The sequence below is a fragment of the Dunckerocampus dactyliophorus genome, chromosome 9 (assembly GCF_027744805.1).
Source record: "Dunckerocampus dactyliophorus isolate RoL2022-P2 chromosome 9, RoL_Ddac_1.1, whole genome shotgun sequence".
In the NCBI taxonomy this organism is placed as follows: Eukaryota; Metazoa; Chordata; class Actinopteri; order Syngnathiformes; family Syngnathidae; genus Dunckerocampus; species Dunckerocampus dactyliophorus.
This window is the reverse complement of record NC_072827.1, coordinates 30,883,595-30,902,724: the sequence shown is the minus strand read 5'-3', so window position 1 is coordinate 30,902,724 and position 19,130 is coordinate 30,883,595. Positions and strand designations below refer to the sequence as shown.

Genomic DNA, 19,130 nt, shown 5'->3' with positions numbered 1-19,130 from the left:
ATTAAAAGACATTTCATTCAAAACAGAACAATAAAAATGAAGTAAAACTGCCTTTTTAAAAAGTATCTAATAATTCACTGACATTTTTTGGCAAACCATAAATATTTATGAAATATTCACACATATGAAGCTGACCCCAAAAGGACATTTTCACATCCAACCAAAGTGATTTTCTCCGCCGTCCCCAAATGGTTGGGAGCGCATTTCCAGGCTCGCTTGGCCAATCAGAATGAGCGGAGTGACTGGAAAGCCGGGAAGTTTAAATGCGCGTCCGTGTTTGCTATCACGCTCACAAAAGAGCGAAAGGCGGCCTTCACTCGAAAAACAAAGCCGTGCACAAGTCATGTGATGTGAATGAGGGTCAATAAGAAGCCATCCACGTGTCCTGGTGCTCTTTTGCGTGACGTCTTGCCCCCCTCCCGTTCCGCTCCAACAAATAGCGCAGCCGTGGCGCGTGGAATCACTTTCGGCTTCCACTTTAGCATTTTGCTGTCATGTTGTCCTTGCTGGAAATGATGCGTTCACTTGTGAAAGTCTGTTTGTTGCTTTACAAAGCACCCTGAAGGCAACATTTGGAATACAAAACACTTCAAATGAGTTTGTTCGCCCACAGTTGGCAAAAATAAAAATGCATGTTTTGTCAGCAGAGGGCTGCAATCCTTTCTCCTATCCAACAATCACCTGAAGTACGCTGACTTCACAGCAGTTGTTGGATTTATTATTGGTGCCACGTTGGTTACCAGGACCACACAAGCAGCCTCATCAGTCACCATGAAATAGAAAATAAATAAAAAACATTTTTAAACATTTGAAAGTGAATTATCTTGTTGTCCTTTTTAATAAGCAGCCTGTATTAACATCAAAAACAAGTCTGTGCCTCACCAGCCTTGAACCTTTAACTTAAATATAGCATAACTATGTGGAATTAATATGACCTCATACAACTGTCTTTAAATATGGAATGAAAACGGCATAAATGTACGCCTCTGTACCGTACAAAAATCAATAAAGTCAGATTGGGAATGATGGACTACTGCGAATGGAAGATGCGTGCATCTCAAGCTTTAGCAGCTTGCAGCAGCGAGCCCGTCCAGCGTTCAGCAATGAGGAACGTTCGTAGGGTTCAATGCTGAGGAACGTTCGTAGGGTTCAATGCGAATATAATTATATAAATATATATATATATATATAAATATATATAAATATATATAAATATATATAAATATATATATATATATATATATATATATATATATATATATACTACGTGTTTCCAATGAGAAGATCAGCAGATTTGCATGGTTGGCCACAAGTGAAACTAATCCTAGCAGTGTCGCTAAAACAATAACTGTTAACACACTTTTAAAAAGCTGAAAATGAGGCGATGGGATGGCAACAAGCGTTTGTCGCAGCTTGGCATCATTTGCATCATTTGCATTTGCACATGTAAAAATGCTATCGGTGTATATTAATCCACACACCTACGGCTGTTTTCAGGCATTAGCGAGGATTAAATGAACAGAGGGAGGGGCGGTATAACGCCTTACTCAGGGACAAATGTGACTGGCTGCTTGAATCACCGCAACTTTCCATGGAACTTTATTCAACAGATGGCAACGTACCATCATGACTCCAATATATCATCGACTCAATGCCGTCTTCTGCAGGCACAAAAGCAAACATATTTAAGCACCGTAGGCCGACCTAGTTTTTTTAAAGAACGCCACAAGATGGCAGCATCTGCATGTGAAGTATCACGAGTGGCCTGCACCCAGCAGCTTTATCTACCTCTGCATGCACTTTAAAAGGCCGGCTGTTCGTGTCAAACTCTTGCGCGTTACGCTCGTCATTCTCGTGTTTACAAAAAAAACCTCACCAGCGCCGTTAATGCAAGCAACATTGGTTCTGTTGCTGCTGCATTGTGTGACAGACTTGCTCGTACATGCGGTCAAAGCGAACTACCTTCTCCTTCCTACTTTCTCATGCACCCCAAATCATTATTTCAGTGAAACAAATAATGTGTGCATTCTTCTTATTGGACTGTTTTGGTTGTCGATATATCGCTCGGTTTTAAGGATAATTGTATGCAACTTGGCCAGTATTTGTTTTTTGCAACGTCTACAGAAGAGGAGATTTGGTTTGTGCTGCACTTTTTACCTTCGGGACCAATTTGGTCCCAATGACTCCCATTATAAGCATACATTTCTGACATACTGCAATCCTAGCATATGATAATCTATGATATCCCTTCAAAATAAAGGGAAAACAGGTTTTTGCGTGCTGACCACCATACCAAATATTCCACTACAGTACTGCACATTTAGTGTTATGCCTGTTGGGGGGGGGGGTTGTCCATGTTAATCGAGTGGTAGCCCATCACATAGTACAATTCACAATTTTGCATGTCCAAAAAGGAGTAGGAAGAAGCAAAGCTTATTTAATCCTACCCCTCATCAGTTTCACATCAGTTGCAATACATTTATTCACCTCTTGTTCTTCCAAGTGTACTTTGTAGGTCTACATGACAATGTAGTGCAATCATAGCCAAGGTTTTTACTTACTAAAAGGAAGCTAGAGGCTTAATAATAACTGATAACTGATAAAATACTTCAATTAAGTACAACCCAACTCAGTTTTGCTCCCGCCTCCGCATGCATGCTAGCGTATGTTTTTTTTTATTGTAGCGTCGCTGGGAGCACGTCCTGTTCCCAGCCTACTTTGCGGTAATGTTTTGGTGCAAATGCTCTTAAAGTTACATGTTTGACCAGGAAATAGCAAGCTCAAAAGAAGACGGCTTTTTTATGTGGAACAACTGACAGTTTGTGTGGATCTTGTGAATGATTGTGACTGAGCTAGGACTCAGTAATTAAAGTCTACACACGACGGCTTCATTGATTGAAAAACAAAACTTTTTCGTGCATGAAGCTTCTACTTGAGTTGGTAATTTGGCCGCTATATGCAGTCAGATATTGACCAAGGGAGACAAAATGGGTGGCCGCTGGCCGCGTTTGACAGGTGACTGCTATACACAGGGTCTATAACATGTAAATTTGCTGCGGGGGATTTTTCAGTGGCTGCTATAGGCAGGTGGCCGTTCTATAAAGGTGGCCGCTAAGACAGGTTTGACTGTATTATGCTTCTACTACATCAATGTTACTGCAATATGAGGAATATTATCAGTTATTACTCTAGTTTTCTTTGGTGTAATGTGCCACTGGCTAATGAAAAACAAGCCATGGGCTGCAAAAGGCCCCCGTGCCGTACTTTGGACACGCCTGCTCAACTCTGTGAGCAACCACCACTCTCGTCAGCTATTTAGCTTGCTGCCTTTAGCTCGTGTTCCATCGTTGCCGGCGAACGGTGGCAATTTAAGAGAGAAGGGGAGTGTTGCTGCAGCTGCAACTCATCCACTCATGACAAAATTCATTTTGAAGAAGCCGTTTGCAGAGGTGGGCTGTGCCAACAAGTCATGTTGTACGAGCCGACCAATCACAGCAAAGTGCATAGATGTGGGCGGGTCTGCTTTAAGAACTGAAGAACTGAACTTAAGAACACGTGAAACAGTGGAGAGCGGCTGAAGAGGGTTGTGTTTCATCTTGATTGCTTGTGTGCGTGCGTGTGCGTGTGTGTGCGTGTGTGTGATGGCCGTTTCCGTGATTGTAGGCCCGCGTGAAGTCTTCTTTGTTGCTGTCGCTCAAGTGCGCTACAAGACAATTGAAGCAAGATGATGATGATGATGATGCGAGGCGGCCGATGGCTGATGAGAATTCGGTGCTTTTATTGATTTTGTCTTTAAAAAAAAACAACAATCAACAACAGATGCATCTTAAATCCCTCGACTTGATGTTTGTGTGTTTGATTGTGTTGCATTTTGCAGCATCGTCTTTGCAGCCGCTTGCTAATCACTCGTTCACACAGGAAGATAAAAATATGATTACAGTAATCCCTCGTTTACCCACCGTGATAAGTGAATGTCCTCAAAGTAGGATTGCTTATTTATAAATGGAATCATTTTGTAGTTGGAGCACAGAGAAGGTGTTGACGACATTGTAAATAAGTTTAACATGAATAGAGCCGCCTAGACATGAAATAACACCTTCATGAGTCACCCTCGCGCTCCTACTAGCCAATGTGGTGACATAAGAACAGGAAATCCGACATATTAGACACAAACAAGTCGTGTGTGTTGCCTTAAATGTGTTCCGGTGCAGGAGGACAGAAAGTGCCGTCGGAGGTTCAGAGTTGTGTTTCAGCTTGCCGTGGGTCACGGCCTCCACAGCAGCCCGTCTTTTTATTCGGGATTATTCTGCCTTTTGGGAGGTCATTCAAACCTGCAATAAAAGCCTCAAGTCTGGTGCTTGTGTGTCTCACTGAACATCACTGCCACCTAGTGACTGGTGGAGAATACTACGTCATCTTCGAATGCGTCATCTAATCCCTCATTTTGTATTTTAGTGCATTTAGCCATTTTTGCTTAATTAAATGCTTCATTTAGGCATCCCTAACATTTGCTTAAATATCTAATAATAATAATAATAATAATAATAATGCACTAGATTTTATTTAGTGCTTTTCCAGGCACCCAAAGGAACCCATTATTCATTCACTCGTCAGTCACACAGTGGTGGTGGTAATCTACATCTGTAGTCACAGCTGCCCTGGGGTAGTCTGACGTAAACTTGGCTGCCAGTTGGCATCTACGGCCTCTCCGACCACCACCAAGCATTCATTGGCATTCACACACCAGTGTGGGCAGCAGTGGAGGTGAGGTGGGTGAAGTGTGTTGCCCAGGGACACAACAACAGGGAGGAAGGGAGCGAGGATCGACCCGCCACCCTTGCGGTTTCTGGACGCTCTACCCCCTGAGCCACTGTGGCCCTCATTTCTGGCCTTAATTAAGCATTTCCAAGCATAAAAATGAACGAAATAAGCGAATATTCCAAAAGTCAAGGTTAGAAAACATTGAGGTTATTTGTGTTCCATGTACAGTCACGCCTTCACTCTGTCACGGCTTTTCAAAAATGTATTCCTAAATAAATCATGCTGTTCTGTGGTGTGTGTGTGTGTGTATACACACATATATATATATATGTATATATAGCACTTTTCAAGGCACCTATTATTCATTCACCCTCAGTCACACGCCGGTGGTGGTATTCTACATCTGGAGACACAGCTGCCCTGGGGTCGTCTGACGGAAAGGTGGCTGCTAACTCGCACCTCTCCGACCACCACAAACATCCATTTGCCTTCATCCAACAGTGTGGGCAACACCTTTGGAGTAATGATAGTATTCAACCATGGAACAGCATGATTTATGAATAGAATTTTCAAAAACCAGGATAGAGTGAACCCGCGACTTTTGAAGCGCAAATGGGGAGGGCTTACTGCGTGAAAGTACAGACCAAGTTAGGCAAATCGGTGTAAATATGACAAGTCTGCATCTATAAGTAACTGCCATTCACACATGAAAAAAAGACATGATGCTGTTTTGAAAAGATGACTTAGAGATGCGGTGAACGTGTGAATGTATCATCTCAGGTCCTGTTAACACCGTCCATGTTTTGTGTGTGAACATGCGCGCTCACCTAAGAAGCCAGATGAGGGAGGGTTGGGCTGAATGTTCTCCTGAGTGTTGCCCTGAATCACGTCCCAGAGACCCCAAATGTAGCTGGGGTGCAGGATGTAGAAGGGCTGGCCCGGGTAATGCTTGCGATGCTCCACATACGGGCCGAAAAGGTCGTAGTCGGGACTGGCGTACCACTAAACAAAGAAGGGTAAAAAAACACCCGTTTAATCCACTTGCATGAAGCACATCTCTGATTGGACCATTTTAAACGTTACAGTTTTAGTCCACGATACAGAGAAGGTTGAGGTTTTGTATCATCTGCTTGCAACAGCATCAAATGTTACGTAAAAGGATATCAATTTTGGAAATATGGACCATTATTTCATTCAAAAATCCCAGAGTTTTGGCATGTTTAATGCGAGCAGCAACAAGACGTTGCGTTCAAGGACCGTCCCACTTTGTTGGACAGTCCTTGAACGCACCTTCTAATGTTCTCCCAGGGTACACTGATAGACTACCAGACCGTGTTTTCCCCCATTTTCTTTCACCTCGTATTCGGTCCCAAATGATTTGATGACGTTATTGAGTGCTAACGTGCATACGTGTGCGGTGCACCTCTCCGGAAAAACTGAGTCCAGGCTCATACTGGTGGATGGTGGCGCTGTATTCATTTAGTGTGCTGGTGTCCCTGCCATCGTTTTACACAACACAGAATAAACAAGGTAAATTAGCTATCATGCTACGTATGCTTTGCTGATGTGTTGAAAAGCTTTCCCAGTGACTAAGTAGCTAACGTGCGGCTAATGCTAGCATGGCTAATGCTAACGCTAATGAACATGGAATATGTGAATGCAACATATAAATGGATGTGGCACACTGTTGGGATCATTACTGTTTTTGAAAGCTTATTTTGCAAAAGTCAAGTAGTTCCAATCAGATGCACTCAACCCGCCGCTCCAGTGATGAAGAAATTATTTAGATCACACGAGTCAAACTTGAGGCCCGGGGGCCAGATGTGGCCCGCCACATCATTTTATGTGGCCCGCAAAAGCCTGGGAAGAATGTGCGTCAATAACGCACTTCATCTTCTTCCTTTGAAATGTATTCTTTCTTTTTGACTGAAAAATGGTACTGCCTGCAGTTTTTCTAAACTTTATTATCTGATCAGATATTCCAAGCATTTTTTTGTTATCAAAAATAAACCCCTGAACGTCTGCTTGTCAATTCAAAGCGAGTTATCCACCACTTTGGTCGTAAAAATGGAGTAATCAATGCACCAGCAAGTGTGTAATAATATTCACACATGCCAGGTGATATTTCTATTCATATCAAAGAACAGTTACAAGTGGCCCTATGAAGGCAGCCTTACCCGTCATGTGGCCCTCCATGACACCCCTGATTTACATGAAGGACTTGAATCACTTTTGTCAAACTGAAAAAGAAGCTGCTAGTCACTCAGCGCTGCAAGGACGACGTGATGTTTTGTTGGCAAGAATAGCGTCTTGCTTTTCCCTGCTTCATGCTAAAGAATGAATGCTTTCTATAGCAAGCAAATCCCTGAAGTGTTTTGTACGTTTACTTGCACGTGTAGTCACGGAGCGCATGGATGATGTGTTCAGGTGCGGGCGCACACGGTGAGCACGTATGCCAGACAGCTGGATAGGAAATGAAAGTGCTCGGGAATCCGTCTACATTTTCTTTCTGGCTGCCTCTGACAAAAATCAATCTGTGTTAGAGAGCGTCGATGATTAACGGCGCTCCGACGCCACTCCTCCGTTATGTGTAGGTGAAAGATGTCTCCTGGGGGCTGTTCATGAACAACTTGGACAAATTGATTCTCTGCCCACAAATATATGGAGGCAAAAGAAATGTCGGTCAATTTGAATTTCCATCTGCAAGACAGCATTATCTTTCAGAACCGTCATTTCATTTCCTCCACGCCTCCCATGACATACGTCGTGGAGAACATCATTACACCAGCCGTGTTTCTTCCGTTTCTTCTTTATTTTAATGCCTGGCGCAACCAAAAGGTACACTTGTTGGACAAATACAATGATGACAACAAAAGCAGCTCGTGGGAGCATTGCTACTGATATACGGTGTTCCCTCGCTACATCGCGGTTCACCTTTCACTGATTTTTTATAAGTAGAATTTTGCATATTTTTTTTAGCGGCATATGAAACGCTTATGTTGCCTTGGCTTGTGTTCGCCCACTTGCTTAGCGTCCAAAATATGTTTATGCCGCCATCGTGGATCACGCCATGCACTGTGGGCCGCGGGCGCCATTTTAGGACAAGAGGGTTTGCATCAGAGCCGGAGAGACACGCAGTGGAACAAACACACGGACCGCACAAGAAGAAAGGCGATGAACCGCACCGAACCGAACTGTGAGAGCGAGGCTCAGTCGTCGGCTGCATGCGGACACATACAGTACGTGCACACATGGCGTCCCGCGTAGCAAGCGGCGCCTCGAAGGTGACACTCATTTTACGTCCACAACACTCGTTTCTGCTTCCGACAAGACAACACGAGCGTTCCTCCTGACTGCAGCAGGTCCAACAGAACACGCTAAAAGGGATCGTAAATGTTCAGTTGTGCATTTGTCAGTATTTTTGCATCATTTTCCGCGTGTAAAACTATAATTATATATATATTTTTATAACATATAACATTTTTGGGTGTGTGGAACGGATTCATTTGGTATCGGTTTGATACATACAAGCTACGGTAGGATACGTCACATCGTACGATTCCCAACTCCACATTTCCAAAAAGGGGTAGGAACAAGCCCCCCCCCACATCCATCTCACACCAGTTACAATACAATCCTTCACCTCCTGTATTCCAATTCCAACCTCCCTTACCGATTCTAAATGATAAAGCAGCATAGCAATGTAGCAAAATAAGAGTCCAGATGTGTAATTCCTGTCATGACGTCAGGTAACATCTCGTAATAAGAAGAAGAAGAACTATATATCCAGTATATACTGATAAGGCTAATAGATGACACAGGGTTAGGACGAGGATTCAGGTCAGGACTTGGACTAGACCACTCCGAAGTCTTCAGCCAATCAGAGGTGGACTTGCTGGTGTGTTTTGGATCATTGTCCTGCTGCAGAACCCAAGTTGCTTTCAGCTTGAGGTCACCAACAGATGGTCAGACGTTCTCCTTCAGCAGAGTTCATGCTTCCATTTATCACAGCAAGTCTTCCAGGTCCTGAAGACCATCACACTACCACCACCATGTTTTACTGTTGCTATGATGTTCTTTTTCTGTTTCTTTTTCTTCTGCGGTGTTACTTTTACGCCAGATGTAATGGGACCTTCCAAAAAGTTCAACTTTTGTCTTGTCAGCCCCCCAGGTCTTGGGGATTATCAAGATGTTTTCTGGCAAAATTGAGACGAGCCTTGACACTGTTTTTGTTCAGCAGTGGTTTTCTTTTTGACACTTGCTTTTGCCCCGTGTCTTTCTTATGGTGGAGTCATGAACACTGACCTTAACTGAGGCAAGTGAGGTCTGCAGTTCTTTGGAAGTTGTTGTGGGGCCTTTTGTGACCTCTTGGATGAGTTGTGGCTGCACTCTTGGGGTGATTTTGGTTGGCCGGCTACTCCTGGGAAGGTTCACCACTGTTCCATGTTTTCACCATTTGTGGATAATGGCTCTCACTGTGGTTGGCTGGAGTCCCAACGCTTTAGAAATGGCTTTATAACCTTTTCCACACTGATAGATCTTAATTCATCTCAGTTATGTTTTAACGGGAGGCAATCACTTTTCCACACAGGGCCAGGGTTTGGACCTTTTTCCCCTTAATAATAAAACGTTTCATTTAAAACTGCATTTTGTGTTGAGTTGTGTTGTCACTGACTAATTATGAAATTTGTTTGACGATCTGAAACATTTAAGTGTGACAAACATGCAAAAAAATAAGAAATCAGGAAGGGGGCAAACACTTCTTCCCACCGCTGTATGCTCGCATGCATGCTTGTTTCTATTTCTATTTCTATTTCTATTTACATTTACCTTGTGTAGGTTGAGGTCATAGGGTGCAGGGTCCCAGGCCACCAGGGTGACATTCTTGTAAAGAGAACTTGTTTTGAATTGAAACTTGGTCTTTGCCAGAATCTGTAGAGGATATTGTACACGTTGTTCAGTATCCCACCAACATCACAATAATCATCATCATCATCATCATCATCATCATCATCATCAGTAGCACAGACATCAAAACACAATGGAACACAAACCATGTCGGGTGTCGGGGCATACCGTCTCCACGGGGGCGTTAGTCCATGTCACAAGTTAGCTTGGCGGTATGTTGTCAGATAATGACGCAATGCATAACAACAAAAATAATTTTTTTTTATTTTTATTGAAAAACCACAAAACACTCGTTCACAAGCATCAAGATTAAAATTGCAACAAACCCCACAGACTCAAGCGCCTAATTAAAGGGTTTGATTAAAGCTTTCTGTATTACTACGTGGCTTGTCAACAGTCCCTCGCCACTTCAGTTTTTTAAAAATACACAAAATGTTGTTTCGTGGTTGAATACGGCCTATTAATAGTAAAAAAAAAAGCATCCTTAAGCAAATGTTACCTATTTATTTACATAAAATTAAGCATTTTCAAGCATAACTAGAAAGCACTCGGATGTCGCAGACCTCCGCCAAGCACGGCAGTTCCCCCCCCACTGTGATTTACACCATAAATATTTGTCCTACGTTTATTTTATCTTTATATTTAGATTGCAAGTGTTCAACGTTACCATGCTAACACAGTGCATCATAATGGAAAGTGTTTATATATGTGTCTAGCTATGAAAATGGCTAACAATGCTACCATGCTAATGTTAGCATGCTAGCAATGCTAACATGCTAAGATGAGCATGCTAAGACGTAGCGTAATTAATAGTATAAAGTGTTTATATATGTGTCTCGCTATAAAAATGGCTAAAAATGCTACTACGCTAATGCTAACATGCTAGCAATGCTAACATATTAACATTAGCATGCTAACAGCTAGCATGATAGCGTGATGCGCAATGTACCGGGAAGGCTAAATGTCTTTTTTTAATTTAATTTTTTTCTAACAGTGACTTTGGAACGGTCTGAATCGGTTGAGAAATGTGGAAGCGAAAAAGAAACATCAAACAGGCGTTCATAGCACATCCAAGCTAACCTTTCAACAAGCCATGTAGTCATACCTCAAAACCTCGTGACGAGGGCTTTCCATATTATTCGTTCATTTGCCAACGGGCCCTCCCGTGATTATGCAAAAACGGCACAAACATCAAAACTGAATTTGGAACGAACCCCTCGAAGTCATACTGCACATCATTCTACGCGTCTCTTCGGAACGGTCATTATTTTCATGATGATGATTTTGGTTGAGCCGCTATCCCAATAATTGCTTCCATTATGGCCACCATGAATATTTCCTGACATCTTCCTCCACGCGACTCATCAGTCTGATCATTCTGCATGTTCTCACCTGCGAGTTGATGATCCTGATGGTGGTTTTGCTCCCCACGTCTCTCTCGTAGCCCTCGGTGGGCGCCGCGTTGAACCTCAACACTGCGTCATGAGCGTCTGAAAATGCAAATGAAAAAGCACATGAGGAGAAACATGAACTTTAACAGCCCACTTCAGCCACAGCAACAATAAAAGATATGAATATCTGCCATGTGACCGTTGAGAAGCGTCTCCTGGCCAGAGTATGGCTGCTCGAGGTTTTTATTTGCATCAAAAACAATGCAAGGATGACTCGCGGGCATATATTATATATTGATTTGCACGTGAATGAGCGGAAGCACGTGCATACACAAACATATCTTTTGCTACACACGTGGGCAGGCGTGTCACAAAAGAAAGAGTACCAAAGTGCCTTCGAGTGGTGAGCATGAGTGACGCTACAGTTTCTTTGGGGTCAAAATGGCAGTCCCCTATCAGGTCCACCAGAGGGCGCTGTAGCATAAAAAAGTTTACTACTTTGCGTTATGGATATTATTTATATCCGCTGCCTGCTACATTACTTCTTGAGATTTGGCACAATAAAAGTTCCTTTACTGGCGTTCATGCACAATGTAATAAAATATTAATATTATTGAATAAGACATACAATATGTATAAGAAAATCAAATACAAAATATATGCTCACCTTCATAAACTGTAATAAATATAAATACGTGATTTATCTGTCATAAATATGTTGGATTCTTGTCAAATTTATGGGCTGTGTGCAGTAGAAAACTGAATTATTCACAATGAACACATTTATTATCTACAAATATGTCATTTTTCAAATATATAAATTCAAAGTTCAAAACTTCCTTGAAAGGACTTGCTGTCATTATAAAAACATATAGTATCTATAATTGACTGAAATATAAAAACATAAGTATGACCACTGAAAACACATCCACCCATTTATCCTCGCTAGGGTCACGGGGATGCTGGAGCCTACCCCAGCTGCCTTTGGGCGAGAGGAGGGGTACATCCTGGACTGCTGGCCAGCCAATCGCAGGGCACATACAGACTAGCAACATCACTGAAAACCAACGTAATAAATGTGTTGAGATTGATTCTAGATCATCTATGCTCAAACAGTTAAAAGGAATCATACATGCATAAATATATTGTTATTTAAACGTCACAATATGGCTGCAATTCTTCTATTCTTACTACAACTAACGGGAGAAAAAGAGTCTGACCCCGCTCTTCATTCAGTTTACCACAAGGGGGCGCCAACGCATTGCACATTATGTCTTCTATTGGCTTTTACTAGCTGGGGCAGGTTCATAAGCTTTCAATAAAGATTTTTTTCAATAAAGAAGTAGGTTGGCAGTTAAATAATTCAAGTCAAGTCAGTCTATAAAAGTAGGTGTCGAGTCACGATGATGACTATGCTGCTGCTGCTCGGCATGGGGGGGGGCCCGCATTAGTGCTCATTGAAGAACTACTCAGGATTTTTTTGTTTTAACTTCACTGCTTTTGTACACTTCAACAGTTGGCCTCTGTGGGATTTTAGCATGTGCGCACGTGTGTGCATGTACGACACTCACTTCCTGCGCTACCGAGCAGGTGCACCTTTTTCCTGGAAACAACACCGAGGATGACCACACGTACGGAAATATCACTGCAGTGTTTCAATACAAACCTACACAACCACAGACTGTTGTGAGGTCGTCTTTCAAATGATCTTTAATGCCATATTTTCTCCTATGATAGGTGGACGTGTTCATTACCTAGGAGGGGTAAGGCCTTTATTAGGGTGCAGCTGATGTCACCCCCCCCTCCAAAAAAAAAGAAAAGCTGGCTTATGTGCTCTATGGAAGGACGGCAGTGACAAGCACTTTTCAGCTCACGTACTGCAAGTGCCTCCCGTATGGCGTTCCTCTGTATTTCATTGTCCGAGCAGCAAGAACAATGATGTGACACTGGCGTTGAAGATGTTACCCAGCCCTGGTGCATCATAAATGTTTCTGCAACATATCATTGGCGACGTGCTGACAAAGACAAACTGGCAGGCGCCATGACCCAACTCACGGAGTAGGCCTCATCTTGGGGTTCTGCCCAGGATCTGATCATGACATGTGCAGGAAATACTTTTATTATACAGGTCAGCAGACAAATATTCATATTTATTTTGTTTTATTGTACTATTATTCTTTTTTCCCAAAGCTCTGCCACACCTGCCCTTCCGTAATTACAGCCCCCTAGTGGACATTTCCACGGGAAGGATGGACAAATAAAGGCCTTCCTCTAATAAGCGCCATACTTCTCAGACACATGGTGCGTTTGCAGTTTGTTTTTTTCTGCAGAGATAAAAAGAGGTGCTCGTGTGAGTTGCTGTGTTTAAATTTACAAGAAGAAAGCTGAACTATTTGGAAGCAGAAAAGGAAAAAACAGCTTTAATTTGACGAGGAAAAAAAGTCGGATTCTAACGAGAAAAAAAGTTGCTATTTTATGAGAATGACCTCATAATATTGAAGGAAAAATAATGGCATTTTAGGAGCACACTTTTTTTTCTTTTTGAGAAACAAAAGATAAAGCTGTAATTTTTGCAAAATTGGGTTCAGGAAAAGTTATAATTTATGAGAAGAAAATCTACAAAATGAAAGATGAAATAGCTGGAAAATTAAAAAAAGAAAACAACAGCAGACATGAAAATCAGTTTTATGGGAATAAAATCAAAATATCATGAGGAAAAAAAATTGTACTCTCACGAGACAAAAAGTCACGAAGTCAGGAGTTTACGAGAATAAAGTCAAAATATTATGAGGAAAAATATTGGCAACTTAGTGGCACTGAGTTGAAATATTCAAGAAAAAATACAGTATGTGTTTTTGAAACGTAATAAAATGAGAAACAAATCAATGAAAGTTGGCATTCTTGGAAAATTACTTTGGGGAAGAACTTATAATATGGGAATAAAGTCATAATATGACCAGAAGAAAATTTATTTATTAAGTGTTGAAATATTTGTAAAATAAAAAAAAAACAAGTAGGCAAACAGTAGGCTTTTTCACCTGTGTGACAAAGGTGAGGTGGTTTTTTCTTGAAATACTGTATTTAGGACTTCCTAGCATAGAAAATACCCAAGTGGCCCTCGCATCCTTTCACTTTCAGCATGTGGCCCTCGCTGGAAAAACTTATTAGGATTTGCATGTCTTTTACATTCAATTGAATGATTTAATCACTGAATTAACTCTAATTCCCTATAATTCACGTACATAAATATAAATACTTCACATACTACGTAAAAAGGCCACGCGTGTATGGAGATGAAGTGATGACTCCGAAAGTGCCCCTGAACACACCCAAACATTGAAGGAACCACAAGAGAACACTTAGCATGTGCTTGCTGTTCTGATGAGCCACGACTTGTCCCGTCTAGTTCATGTGAAAGTCTTCATGACGTGATTGGTCAATAAGTGACCCTGAACACACCCCAGAATGCTGCAGGAGGCTCTGCTTATGACCCACTCAATTCCACTCAGTCCACGATCAGCATTCACATGCAATCCCTCATTCCTGAACTGATCCCGAATGCACCACAAATTCAGCAACACACTCAAGGTTCTGATCCAGTGAGTTTCTTTCTTGCAAGGTGATTGTCAGTACTCACACACAATTTCTAGCTCTTATTCAAATTCTCGCAATTATTCAGGAAGTGAGCCTGAAGGCGCCACAATTCAAGAAACTACAAGACACTCGGCTTACAACCAAATCCATTTGTTTCCACCTAAAAAATGAAGGGGTGAGTGTCTGAAACAGATTTACAGAGACTAATCCTTAATCTCCAGCAGGCTAGACTCCTGCAAGGGCCTTCTCACCGGGTTCTCTAAACGAGCAGTGAAACAGCCGCAGTACATCCAGAACGCTGCTGCTCGAGTCCTGACTAGAACCAGGAAATATGAGCATGTCAGTCCAGTACTTTAAAACTGCTCTGCTTGTGTGCAAGTCTTTTCATGGTTTTGGGCCGAAGCGCATCTGACATGTTGGAGCCACGTAAACCATCTCGGGCTCCGAGGAGCTCAGGGAGGGGTCTCCTGCGGGTGCCCGGAGCCACGACTAAACACGGTGAGGCTGCGTTTCAGTTTTATGCTGCCGAAATCTGGACCAGTCTTCCAGAAGATGTGCGACAATCCTCAACTTTTATGTTTTATGGAATTGATTTGTGGAACTTTGCGTAATGATTTTATGAAGTGATTTGACCTTTCTTGTCTGTAAAGCACTTCAATGACCTTGTGTGTGAATTGTGCTCTAGAAATAGTTGTCTTGCCATACTATTCGGCCAACTAAAGAGCCTTTATGTGCAATTCTCGTGAAAATGTTCACGGCTCATTCAAGTTCAAATGTAACGTGATGCCAAAAGTGACCCTGAATGCACCAATCAACTCCAGTAGGTCCAATCTCAGTATCTGAGGATGTGTCTAAATGAAAGTATGTCCTTGTCCTGCATGAATTTCAATGTCGAGTTCATGTTCAAATGTGAAAGTGATGATTGTGGAAGTGACCCTAAACACATCCTAAAATGTAATGTTATGATCCAATCAGAGACTCGATGACTCCCTGCGGGTTCGCTATGAGCATTCACATGCAATTCCTACGCAAATGTCAATGTCAGCTTCGTGTTGAAATGTAAGCTCATAGTAAAAGTGATGATTGATGGCCCTGAACGCACCCCCAGTCACTACAAATGACACTACTTGTAACGGCTCTGCTTTGGCGTCTCTTCAGTCTAAGTGCAGCGTTTGCACGCAATTGCTATGAGAAAGTCGATGTCCGACTGAAGTGACCCCGAACGCATCCCAAGAAATCAAGGAACTTCAAGAGACTGAAATTGTAATTCAGGGAATGACCCCTGAATGCATCACAAAGTCAATGAAGTGTGATAGGCTCTGCTTCTGACCCAGTCCAGTAACGGCATTCATCAGCAACGCAATGTCTAACTGACGTGACCCTGAACATACCACAAATGCAAGTTTCCTTCTACTCACCAATCTCTTTGCCCAGTCCCGACCGCAGGATGGCGCCGGCCGAGGAGACCACGGCGCATGTACGGAAGCTGCTCCGCCCCTGAGTCCTGTACAGCTGCTCCAGGGTCAGGGAGGGCACCAGGTCAGCCCACCCAAACGAGGAGAAGGGCTGCTCGGACCCATCCACCGTGCTGAGTGGGGCCTGAGCTTTCATCTGACACAGCAGCTCCTTGGCGCTTTGCGAGGTCCTACGGGGCCCCTTGAAGGCCACGTGGTACTTGTTGGCGTTCAGATACTCGTTCCTGACCTGCTTCAGCGTAGATGAAGACATGAGGCCCTGCCACAGGCGCTTCGCCGCCAACGCCGACTTGGAGGAGTAGGACTCCTCCAGATCAGAGGAGGCGTCAGCAGCCCCCCTGAGAGTCCTCATTCTGTTTCCTCTTTCTTCATCTGCATCTTCCTCCTCCTCCTCCCCACCCTGGTTGTGCACTTTTTTCACATGGTTTTGATACTCTGTGGTCCGGGAAGTTCTGTCTCGACTCGAATGAGAGCCCACATTCTCGGTGCCAAAAGAAGACCATGCAGCCAGAGTCTGGGGGTCCAGGGAGTCTTGGCGACTGGTCTCCTGGCTACCATAGTTGGCATCGAGTGCACTGTTAGGGCTTCTGCTCACCTCCACGCTGGACCCCGGGGTCACAGAGCTGCTGTGAGCCTCCAATCCAGGTCCATCTCCAGGATAAGTTGGGGTCAGGCTGGGGGCCAACTCAGGCCTGGAGCCTGTCAAAGAGTTCTGCTGTATGGAAGCCAGACGGCGGGTGTCGGGGTGCTGGGTGAGCAGCGGGCCGGCGTCCAGGAAGTAGGAGAAGAGAGCGAGGAAGAAGAGAACCCAGGCCAGCATTCCTACCAGCACAAGCCTCCGCCATTGCCACATGCTGGACTTCATTACTCTGGGGCAACAAAGCCCTGCAGCTGGAGGAATTGGAGGAGGGGGGCCGAGGCTGGGGTCAGCCCAGATGTCAACTGGGAGGCCCTGGAGGAGAAAGACAGATCAGAAGGCAGGAAGAACTGGTCTGGTATGTCCCAACTGTAACTTAAACTCACCTCAGATTCTACTTCTTCATGTACCAGACTGCAAATAAAAGAGAACACACAGAGCGAATATTAGCGATCATTTAAAAAACTCTTCTACTCCTGAACATCTGCACAGAAAAGGGTGAACATTTGTCAAAACATGCACCTGGACTGTGTTGCCTGAGCTGTTATTTTCCTGACAAACGCACCACATGGTGGCGCTGTTATTAACCCCCAAAGTTTGAACCCCATCAGTCGGATTGACTTGAAATTTGTTATCAGGTCAACGCCCACACTAACTTTAGCGTGTTTGAAATTTGGCACACACCTTTAGGGGACTGACAAGCATGTACGGGTACAATTTGAGCAAGGTTGGTTGAAAAACATGGCCATCATCAAGCAAAACGACTCAGGGACACGGGCGTGACCTAGCAAGTAATTGTCCATCAGCCATTGGCCATTTGTCAAATTATTACACAAAAAAATAAAGATATCTGTATTACATGAATTTCATTTTATTTACTCTCCAGGAGCAGCAGCAAATGGTGAATACAGTGGAAGCTCTGTTAGCATCTGCCCGGGTTAGCGTGTTTTTTGGGTTAACGTCTAAAATTTACACCACAGTTTTGCCTCGGTTTACGTGCATTTTACGGTCAGCGTCCAATATGTCGTGTTATAAATACACTGCGTGAGTCCAACTGTGTTCTTCATGTGTTTTTAATCACAAAACATTCTTCGCATCCTATTAGCTTGCCGCTACATCAAAACAAGAAGCGGAAGTCAGCTGCGTCTGCGGTCTATGACGTCATCTGCAGTTGAGGTTTACAATTATAGTTTTACTGTACATACATAAAGCAATTCTAAATGCATATAAAAGGCAAATGAAAAGGATAGATGAATATTTAAGATGACATTTACCTTCACTGAAGATGTGACTGCTCCCAAAGATACGATACGGCAGCAAGATCAACACCACCTTTTAAACATGAGCTAATTCTTGAATTCAACAGTATTTCTCCCCTTCTTTGTCAAAATTCTGGCACTTGCAACTTTCTCTGGTTCCACTTTGGATTACCGAGGGGAGAAAAACTGTTACATTTAAGAAATACCTCACGGAAAAACACCGAAAGGTGGTGTCCGTGTTGGTCTGGCTGGCTGCCACGTCATGTCTTTGGCAACAATCACATCTTCAATGAAGGTAAAAGTAACCTTAAATGTTCATTTATCCTTTTAATTCCTATTAACATGCATTTTGACTTGTTTTCTGCATGTAAAACAATAACAACGACTTTTGTTAATTACTTTTGTTAATTGTTGATTAATGACGTAAAGTGAGGTTCCACCGTATAAGAAAACATATTGTTGCCGTCCAATCAAAAGAATGCATTTCCAATTATATATTTTGGATGAAAAGAACACCATTGGCATTGAAACAAGGGTTCAGAAGTTTCAGAAACAGATGCTCCTATCACTTGCATGATTATTTTCCATCCTGCACTAATACCCAATTGACCTAAATATAAGACCATCCTGGATATAAGACCATCCTGGATATAAGACCATCCTGGATATAAGACCATCCTGGATATAAGACCATCCTGGATATAAAACCATCCTGAATATAAGACCATCCTGGATATAAGACCATCCTGGATATAAGACCATCCTGGATATAAGACCATCCTGAATATACTGTAAGACCATCCTGGATATGAGACCATCCTGGATATAAGACCATCCTGGATATAAGACCATCCTGGATATAAGACCATCCTGAATATAAGACCATCCTGGATATAAGACCATCCTGAATATAAGACCATCCTGGATATAAGACCACCCTGAATATAAGACAATCCCACTTTTTCAAGACCCTTTTTTTTACTACAAAGTCAAAAGAAAAAAATGACAACCATCATTTATGTCCTCCCTGCTCCAAAGTTGCTAGATGATTCTGTTGCACCATTGCCTTAAAATCAGAACTTCTCATCTGTTGTTTGCTAATAAC

General features: G+C 42.8%; 1 protein-coding gene across 1 annotated transcript in view; it reads right to left on the bottom strand.

Moving 5' to 3' along the window:
• Nucleotides 1–19,130, bottom strand: part of st6gal2a (ST6 beta-galactosamide alpha-2,6-sialyltranferase 2a) — a 55,561-nt gene that overhangs the window by 8,519 nt on the left and 27,912 nt on the right. The window contains exons 2-6 of the mRNA XM_054786914.1: nt 17,153–17,180; nt 16,073–17,081; nt 11,062–11,159; nt 9,592–9,693; nt 5,589–5,763 (exon numbers count right to left, since the gene is read on the bottom strand). Coding sequence (XP_054642889.1) covers nt 5,589–5,763; nt 9,592–9,693; nt 11,062–11,159; nt 16,073–16,994 — 1,297 coding nt within the window. The 5' untranslated portion in view covers nt 16,995–17,081; nt 17,153–17,180. The remainder of the gene's footprint in view (nt 1–5,588; nt 5,764–9,591; nt 9,694–11,061; nt 11,160–16,072; nt 17,082–17,152; nt 17,181–19,130) is intronic.